General features: G+C 45.0%; 1 protein-coding gene across 1 annotated transcript in view; it reads right to left on the bottom strand.

The window, feature by feature from the left end:
- The window catches only part of nrbp1 (nuclear receptor binding protein 1), a gene marked incomplete at its 3' end in the record, with an annotated part of 13,018 nt that extends 4,226 nt beyond the window's left edge, over window positions 1-8,792 (bottom strand). Inside the window, exons 1-7 of the mRNA XM_084440159.1 lie at window positions 8,609-8,792; window positions 6,698-6,951; window positions 6,283-6,405; window positions 3,464-3,565; window positions 3,064-3,153; window positions 2,475-2,515; window positions 1,285-1,379 (exon numbers count right to left, since the gene is read on the bottom strand). Coding sequence (XP_084296285.1) covers window positions 1,285-1,379; window positions 2,475-2,515; window positions 3,064-3,153; window positions 3,464-3,565; window positions 6,283-6,405; window positions 6,698-6,925 — 679 coding nt within the window. The 5' untranslated portion in view covers window positions 6,926-6,951; window positions 8,609-8,792. The remainder of the gene's footprint in view (window positions 1-1,284; window positions 1,380-2,474; window positions 2,516-3,063; window positions 3,154-3,463; window positions 3,566-6,282; window positions 6,406-6,697; window positions 6,952-8,608) is intronic.
- Between the last annotated feature and the right edge of the window lie 1,471 nt (window positions 8,793-10,263).

Below are 10,263 nucleotides of genomic sequence, written 5' to 3'. Positions count from 1 at the left end.
TGAAAACTGAATGGCTCAAATGCACTATATAGATAACTCAAACTCAATGACTGGACAGAGAGCTAGCTAATAAATATTTTACATTTGATATCCATGCTTTTTAAACTGTCAACATTGTAGTATTTATGGTTTTTCAAAATTATTTATATGTATGCTTTTTTAACTTAATATTGTAGAATATGCTTTTTAAACTGGATTTAAAAATTTAAATAAAAAATAATAATAAAAAAAATAATAATAATTTAAAAAAAAAATTACAGCGCCCGGCTGTATCGATACTCCGGGCTGAAAGATCGATACAGTATCGCGAGACTACGTACCGCAATGCATCGTTGTATCGATACAATCCTACAGCCCTATTCACTGGGCTGTATGCACAACTCACTACTTCCTGAAATTACACATGCTTCTCTATTTCCTGTCTTACAGTATTGGGTGAAGTGATTATTCAGGTGTGCCTGATCATTGTGCTGCAGTCAGGAACACCTGATTAATCACTTCATCCAATAGTGTAGGACAGGGAACAGAGAAGCATGTCTTATTTCAGGAAGTACTGGAGTTGTGCAAACAGCCTCTTCAGCTGCAATACTGGTCAGTCTGATGTAATTGGGGGTGCGGATGCGGAAGTGCCTGTTGACTCCAATGTTAAAAGTTCACTATAAAAACACCACTTCAAGAACCAAAACAGTCAAAATAACAGGCTGAAAATACACTATCGGGATTATAAACTCATCATTACCAGACTCTGTGTTTCACTGCCATAGTTTTTGCGTTTTGAACTACATGGAAGTGAACTGATTGCTTTAATTGATTTTGTATGCATTTGTTTTGTTGTTGTTTTGTTGTGTCTATTGTGAACACGTCAAACCTGACAATGAGGGAAACCTCAGTGCTTTTACGAGTCAAAATAAAGGTTTGAAATGAAATGAATGCAGCTGACGGCTAACTATGGCTCATTCACTTCCATGTATTTACAAACACGAAAACTATGGCAGCGAAAAACAAGAGTCTGGTAATGATGAGTTTGTAACCCCGATAGTGTATTCAGCCTGTTATTTTGACTGTTTTGGTTCTTAAAGTGGTGTTTTTATAGTGAACTTTTAACATTGGAATCAACGGGCACTTCCATATCCGCACCACCAATTACATCAGTTGACCAATAAGGCAGCTGAGGTGAATAAAGCGAATAGTCAGGCCTGTTCACCTGCCGTGAGCCCATGACAGGACGAGAGAGAACCAGACAGGAAGTGTGTTGATCTGAGAGCTGAGGCGGAGCGGACCTACCTGAGCCGATCTTGATGAGGCCGTTGTGCTGGATGAAGATGGTGTCACACGTCAAGTTCCCGTGGATGATGGGAGGGTCACAGTGGTGCAGGTAACTGAGGGGGAAAGATAACGAGGTGATAACGAGATGATAACGAGGTGATAACGAGATGATAACGTGGATGATGGGAGGGTCACAGTGGTGCAGGTAACTGAGGGGAAAAGATAACGAGGTGATAACGAGGTGATAACGAGGTGATAACGAGATGATAACGTGGATGATGGGAGGGTCACAGTGGTGCAGGTAACTGAGGGGAAAAGATAACGAGGTGATAACGAGGTGATAACGAGATGATAACGAGATGATAACGTGGATGATGGGAGGGTCACAGTGGTGCAGGTAACTGAGGGGAAAGATAACGAGGTGATAACGAGGTGATAACGAGATGATAACGAGATGATAACGTGGATGATGGGAGGGTCACAGTGGTGCAGGTAACTGAGGGGAAAGATAACGAGGTGATAACGAGGTGATAACGAGATGATAACGAGATGATAACGTGGATGATGGGAGGGTCACAGTGGTGCAGGTAACTGAGGGGAAAGATAACGAGGTGATAACGAGATGATAACGAGGTGATAACGAGATGATAACGTGGATGATGGGAGGGTCACAGTGGTGCAGGTAACTGAGGGGAAAGATAACGAGGTGATAACGAGATGATAACGAGGTGATAACGAGATGATAACGTGGATGATGGGAGGGTCACAGTGGTGCAGGTAACTGAGGGGAAAGATAACGAGGTGATAACGAGATGATAACGAGGTGATAACGAGATGATAACGAGGTGATAACGAGATGATAACGTGGATGATGGGAGGGTCACAGTGGTGCAGGTAACTGAGGGGGAAAGATAACGAGGTGATAACGAGATGATAACGAGGTGATAACGAGATGATAACGTGGATGATGGGAGGGTCACAGTGGTGCAGGTAACTGAGGGGAAAGATAACGAGATGATCACGAGATAACGAGACGATAACGAGATGACGAGACGTCTTCAGACCAACGCTCAGGCGACTCAAGGATGTGACTACAACACCAATACTAGACCAAACTGTACCGTACGGCCGAGACAGTCAAGTGAGTGTTGTGACCAAGTATGATTGTTGTGTATTTTGTGTGTGTGTGTGTTCTATATGTTACTCACCTAAGAGCAGACAGTATCTGTGTGCACCACCGCTTCCAAGCCTGAAAGAACAACAAGAAAGGGAATGTAAACAAACAAACAGTGTAGCATGAGCAGATCAGTTCAGGTTCAGTTAAAATGGGGTCTGTCACAAGACCCAAGAGATGGGACCGTCCCTCCCTGAAGAGATGGGACAGTCCCTCCCTGTAGAGATGGGACAGTCCCTCCCTGAAGAGATGGGACAGTCCCTCCCTGAAGAGATGGGACAGTCCCTCCCTGAAGAGATGGGACAGTCCCTCCCTGAAGAGATGGGACAGTCCCTCCCTGAAGAGATGGGACAGTCCCTCCCTGAAGAGATGGGACAGTCCCTCCCTGAAGAGATGGGACAGTCCCTCCCTGAAGAGATGGGACAGTCCCTCCCTGAAGAGATGGGACAGTCCCTCCCTGAAGCTATGAGGGAACGGACATTTTTATTAAAGCTTTGGCAACACATGATACAAGAGTCAAGACATTGGCCTGCTGTTGTTATAAAGTTTGTCCTCCTTTCATGTTACTTATTTGGTCCATGTCTCCTTCATGGCCAGAAACATAGCGTGGGAACCTTCCATACCTTTTCATTCATAGTCTTGTGATTCTTCTTGGTCTTTTTCAGAAACTGTTTCAGACTCCCCGAAGACATGTATTCTGTGATGAAAATGACCTGTACCGACACACCCACACCCACACCCACACACACACACACACACACACACACACACACACACACACACACACACACACACACACACACACACACACACACACACACCCACAGAGAAAAACAAAAAAAGATCTGTAATTTTAACAAAACCTTTCTTAGTATCTTCCATGTTTAGACTGAGCAACAGTGGTGGTTCTGTTCCAGGGGAACCCTTACCCTGGCCCGGTTCTCCTTCACATCGGCCCAGTACTTGTGGAACTTACCCTGGCCCTGTTCTCCTTCACATCGGCCCAGTACTTGTGGAACTTACCCTGGCCCTGTTCTCCTTCACATCGGCCCAGTACTTGTGGAACTTCACAATGTTCAGATGCTCCAACTGAATCAAGTTGTCAAAAACCGCTTTGACTTTCTCCTAACAGAAAGATAGACAGACAGAAAGATAAATAAATTCATGGTCATCAATCAAACATACAATTTCAATATCAATAATTAATGGTCAGTTACTGAATATCATTGTATGTTAAAGACAAATTTACAATGTTGTAATCCACTGACGCATTACCGGATTAAGTATAATTAAAGGTGGGATAGGTAGTTTGCTTTTGCCTTTATTTGGTCAAATTGACATAATATCCTTTCAGCTATCAGTGCTCTGAGAATAAACTTGGATCTCCGTGTTTACCGCTGCCTCTGCATTTTGGAATGAAAGAATGCACCGCGTCCGAATGTATTGACCAATCAGGTCAATACACTGGCACGTTGTGGGGGGGGGGGGGCGGCAACACTGAACCTTTCTGATTGGCTGAGTAGGGACCCTACTGGCAAAGTTTTATTTCAATGGCGACATTTTTTAATTCACTGTGCAAAAAAAAAAAGCTAATTCAATCTTGTTGTACGTAACTAAGACATCTGCTGGATTTGTTTTTCCCCCGTGGACAGAAATCCAAGGATGAGTTATTTTCTCTCTCTCGCAGCTGCCCAGCGATATAAGCAGATGAGTCACTGGTACCACCCCCCTGCGCAAAGAACGCCATCCACAACCGTAGTTCTAGGGACTATGGGACTATAGGGGACTATAGTTCTGGGGGCTAGTTCATAGGGGGGAAAGTACAGTGGGCTTTCTGGTCTGAAAGCACCTATAGGTAACCACATAACAGACTGATGAAGACATTGTGAGTAAGTGTTGCACATTTGCATGACTGGGCCACTGAAACAGTGCCTTATCTTTTCAACCATTGTAAACAAAAAGCTGGAGCCATTTCTCTTCTCATAAAACAAATTTGCTTTTCAAAACGGGCAAGATACGGGAGCTTTTCTTCCTCAAAGATCCCCCTCTGTTCAACAGACATCAAAGCAGCATGTTGATTAGCAGAACAGAAGGCAGACGTTGTCTGAGTGCCAGAGATCTGACCAGGGCGGCACACTGACTGCTTAGAGACCATCCCAGGATGGAGCACGCCCAAGAACAGGCAGCAGAAAAGTTTCACCGTCTACTGGGAGGGTACAAGCTGTTTATGGAATAATCTTTCTATGCACGTATATAAGCAGTGGGATGAAAGACCAAACCCAGCAGGATCCAGAGAGACCCTGGCCACCCAGGCAACGGACTGTTCTCTCTGCTACGGTCAGGGAAGAGATACCACACACAGGGCGAGCACGGAGAGACTCAGGAAGAGATACCACACACAGGGCGAGCACGGAGAGACTCAGGAAGAGCTTCTTTCCACAAGCCATCCGGCTCCTGAATGACTAACGTATACTGTAGTGCCTATACTCAGACACACTTAAGCCCCCCCTCATGTTATTTATTTATGTATTCATTCAGATCCATATAGCATGTACATAAATCCATCCAGACCTTTATCTACCCCATCCTAGCTAAATGTTATACTTTATAGAAAGGGTACTTATTGTGTAATGTGTGTTACTTTGTAAAATTAGAATTTTGTAACTTATAAATTTGTACTTTGGAAATTGAGTATTAGAGTTTATCTGTAGCATAATCTTGGAGTCAGGGTTTGCAGCAACAAGTCTAACAGCTTTGCGTAAACAGGCAGGAGGTTAGTTCAGTCTGATATACCCCCTGCAAGGAGCTGAGGAGCTCTGCGCTGGGCAAGAACAAGCAGACAACCTGAACATGACTGAACATCCTACAGGCTAATTGATCTGAAAAGTAATAATTGTCATCATAAACAACCATCATAGTGAATAATGATGACATCACAAGTCTCTGCCATTGCTGAGAACACCAAGTTCATCACAGGTCAATTGAGCTGGAATGTGATTATGACATCACAATGCCCTGCACTTATTAAGTGTTGGATCTGTTTTCATGACATCACAAAGTTCATTGTTTTGATTCAGTTTACACAGAGCCTAATAATAAATGGTTTAAAAGCCCAAACCGAATAAAAATGCTCCATATAAACACCTCAATCTGAATAAAAAGGCCCGAACCAATTTAAATTTCAATCGGTTGCAGAGGGGTGGTAAGTATCATGTTAATAACTAAACAGATGACTCTCTGGATGCTTTTCTGCGCGTTCTCTGTCAAAGAGGACGTACGTCTGTGGTGGGGAAATTGCTTCCAAGTAGAGCTGGACCACAGCAGAGAATTAGTTTTTAATCCAAACGCAAAATTGAACAGACGGCAGGAAAATAAGGAATAACAACCTTTTCATACAGTCCTCCAAACGCCCAGTAGGAGTCACTTATCATCAAGCTGTTGCTTGATTAAGAGAGCCACAATAACACACACACAAACATTAGCAATTTTGATTCGAGTTTCCGTAACCATAGAAACTCACTCATGAGTCACTCCTGCCTGCGTATGTCACAAAGCTTTCCTGATTACATGCGTTGGCGCATATAAAAACCACAACGCATTAGATCACCTCCCATATAAAAACCACAACGCATTAGATCACCTCCCATATAAAAACCACAACGCATTAGATCACCTCCCATATAAAAACCACAACGCATTAGATCACCTCCCATATAAAAACCACAACGCATTAGATCACCTCCCATGTAAACAGTTGCCCTGAAATCTTCGATCGGATTGAATTCAATAAGATTGAAAAAAAAGAAGAAGTGTGCATGTAAAGGCAGCTTCTGTGAGCCTACCTCCTGCAGTTTGAAGTTCTTCCTTTCTGAGAACATGACCTCGTTCCACACCACCTCCACCCCCTCCTCAGTGTCCATGGCCAGGTATGCGTTGTCAATGCCCGGGACATTGCGCTGATTCACCTACAAGAAGCGTTGAGAGCAGATGAACGATCACTGTTACTTGTGAGATGCAAAACTGATAAGAAATAATTGAATGTCTCTGTTCTGATAACTGAACAGCACAGGACTGCGTTTCCCAGAGGCATCGTGAACGGTGAACGTAACGCTACGATGCCTCTGGGAAACTCAACCCTGGCCTTCTTCTTCTTCGTTTGGGTGTAGATGTTTCACTCCCCCCCAGGCTCGGGGCTATCCTTTTACCCCCCCGGGCATGTGTCAGGGGTCACCCGGGGTATATATCAGGGCCTATTACCTCCTCTCTGCGTTTCTGCCAGCGTCCACACGGGCTCTCCTCCAGGATCTCTGACTCGTCTTCACTCTCCTCTTCCTCGTCCTCTGTCGCAGCTGTTGGGGGAGGCTGTGCCACCGATACAGGGGGGGAGACGGACGACACGCTCTGGCTGGCCGCGACAACAACCATAGACTCCGCTTTCCCCTCGAGGACAGAGTCCGCTGCTGCTTTCCCTTCTCCTCCCGACATCACTTCCTGTCAGGCTGGACTGCCTGCTTCAGAAAGGAAATATCCAATTGTTAAAAAATAATCTATTACATAGCTTTAGTGCCAAATGAAGCTATTCAAAACATAAAGCCAGCTTGTCCAGAAAGCTGCTGCTCGCCTGGAGTTCAACCACCCCAAGTTCTCCCACACAACTTCCCTCCTCCGTTCCCTACACTGGCTCCCTGTAGAGGCTCACATCCAGTTTAAAACTCTGGCGCTAACCTACAGGGCAATGAAAGGAACAGCCCCCTCCTACCTCCAGGCCATGGTCAAACCCTACACCCCCTCCCGACCGCTACGCTCTGCTACCTCGGGGTGACTGGTTGCCCCGTCACTCCCGAGGCCCCTGTGGTCGATCGACACGGTCACGGCTCTTCTCTGTCCTGACCCCACGGTCACGGCTCTTCTCTGTCCTGACCCCACGGTCACGGCTCTTCTCTGTCCTGGCCCCACGGTCACGGCTCTTCTCTGTCCTGACCCCACGGTCACGGCTCTTCTCTGTCCTGGCCCCACGGTCACGGCTCTTCTCTGTCCTGGCCCCACGGTCACGGCTCTTCTCTGTCCTGACCCCACGGTCAGGGCTCTTCTCTGTCCTGACCCCACGGTCACGGCTCTTCTCTGTCCTGGCCCCACGGTCACGGCTCTTCTCTGTCCTGACCCCACGGTCACGGCTCTTCTCTGTCCTGGCCCCACGGTCACGGCTCTTCTCTGTCCTGACCCCACGGTGGTGGGATGAACTGCTCACTTATGTCAGGACAGCAGAGTCACTGCCCATCTTTCATCGCAGGCTCATCTCTTCAAGAAGTACTACAACAATCCTCCTTCCTAAGCACTTATTGTATTTTATTGTATTGTATTGCACTGTATTTTAGATTGCTATTCTTGCACTTTGCCTTCAGCACTAGATGATGCTCTTAGTCACTTGTTTTAGAAAGGAGATGCACTTGTGAGTTCTGGTGAGTAGTACATTGGCTTCTCCTACGTTAAATGCAATTATTGGTGGTCGCTTTGGATAAAAGTAATGTAATAAAGCTGAGTCGACATATTTAGGATAGCTAGCTTCTAATGTGACTGGGTACATATTTACATAAATGCAACCAACACTTATCCATTATGCCAGCTAATGTGAGCTAACTGTTCTGGCTCAGACTGAAAGAGACTGCTCTTTGAAACGCAACAGAATAAATTAATGTGCCTTAAAGTTAAGATTGCACAGCTCGAGGTCTAAAATATGTATATATTTTATATTTTAAATATATATGTAATATATTTTAGGGAGTAACTTTAGTTACATGACGTTACAGACAAGCTAACCCGGCCTGGCTAGCCCAACACCACAGTTACATCTCTAAACACGATGTTGACAGTAACAACACCAATATATTATAACAGTTACACTCCAAACGTTGCTAAAACACAACATTGTGTGGGTTACAGACGTTTCACACAAGACACTCACGTTATAGAGTAGTATAGGACTGTTATGGCTAGCCCACGTTAGCATAATTAGCTCACGTTATTTTGGTCAACAAATCAATTTCTTGTCACTTCTGTCCATGTCAGAGTGCTATATTAGGGCTAGATATGCAGTTGTAGACATTAACCACATTAACAGTTGACTAAATTAGCTCGATTAATCATAAATGTTAGCAGGATGCTACTTACTAGCAAGTCACACTTGTTACTTCGACGGTTGGTGTCTTGTGTTGTTATGGTTGAAGCTGGAAAACAGCTCCGATATCCCCCTGAACAATGATCAAGGGTTTAAGGTTTACTAGTAATATAGTACATATAAACACATCCTAATGAAACAAGACCGAGAGGGTAACGTCACTAACATTAGCAGAAGGTAACCGTCATAACACAACGCAGTAGGATAATGGCGAACATGCTATATTAAGTGTATTCGTTTGGTTCCGCCAAACGGCTGAGTCACATAGGTTCAACGGCAGATCGGTGAGTTGGTGCACCGCAGGGCGACATGGGTATCGTAAACGAATATCCCTTTAGGTTTGCTGTGAACGTAGATGGACTTGCGATAGAACCAATCAAATCATTAATAAATCACATCCCTTTCTTGATTGGATGAAACACTGTTGGGTTCCTCCCCCGTCATGGAAGACGTGTCCTGTGATCATTCTGCCGCTGGAGGTCGCTGTTACCCCGCGAACAGAAAACGGGAACTTGACCCGAAGGACAGTTGAGCCCACAGGTAAAACATGGCAATGTTAATGTATTTTTAATCGAATTATTAACTGCTATGGTTTTGTGCGCCTTAATGGGCGACCATCAATCTACCTAAGGCCCCCCTGAAAAACAGAGGTGAACTATGATGAAGCTTTTCTCTTGTGTAGGCTATTCTAAATGTGTTGCACAAATCAACAATAGAGTGCATGTGAGTTTCCATAGGCGTCCCTACTAACACAATCAGGTTGCAGCGTGCTGATAGAAAGACTACCGATGATATGATATAAGTAGACTAGGTGTGTAACCCACTTGTCTTGAAGTGGCTCCTCGCACTGCTGGTCCACCACACTCCATTCTGTACTAGTCTATGTAGGCTACATTGCATTTGGGCCTCCCCTTTTTTAGTATATCGTAATTTGCACATTGCACTGTATTTTGCTTGCATAGTTTTTTGGTATTTTGTATTTGCACCGTTCTATATCGTCTGCAACAGGGTAGTATGCCTTAACCCTAGTCACATTCCTAATATGTGTGAACCATAAAGCCTACATAGCTAATAAACAGATCTTGAATCTAGCTGCCCAATCGAATTACAGTAGCCTACTATAGCTTCTATATAATAAAATATATTTTCTAAAGAAGTAGCTGGTAAGTGGTGCTTATAGGAGGTGGTCACGTGTTAGTAAGTCCAAAGATCGAACTCATGCGGGGCAAGCATGGGGGAGGGGGGCGGGGCAAGTGGGAAGGGGGCGGGGCAAGTGGCAAGCGACGGGACACCTGCTTAGATTAGATCGGAACACCTCTTGTGGGGAAAGTCTGATGGCATTTCTCCATATGTGCTTCCCATCAGCATCATCCTGGATGCATGCATACCTGACTGTAACCCACGTGCCATATACTGCGTCATTATATAGGCTAGGCCTATTAGGACATTCCCCATAGCAAATTACCTTTCTGAGTACCCCCCCACCCCCTCTCTCTTTTTCAAGGGGCCTATTTTTAGGTCTGGCACCAGAGAAGTAAAGTGTGTGTGTGTGGGGGGGGGGGGGGTATAAAGGAACTGAGAGTGGATAGGAGGAAGTTTCTCATGGCTGTTTTGCAAGCCCATGGCTCTGCATCTGCCTGCTTGAACA

Source organism: Borostomias antarcticus (genome assembly GCF_949987555.1).
Source record: "Borostomias antarcticus genome assembly, chromosome: 6".
NCBI lineage: Eukaryota > Metazoa > Chordata > Actinopteri > Stomiiformes > Stomiidae > Borostomias > Borostomias antarcticus.
Note: the sequence above shows the minus strand (reverse complement) of the source record. Positions and strands in the feature narration are given on the sequence as shown.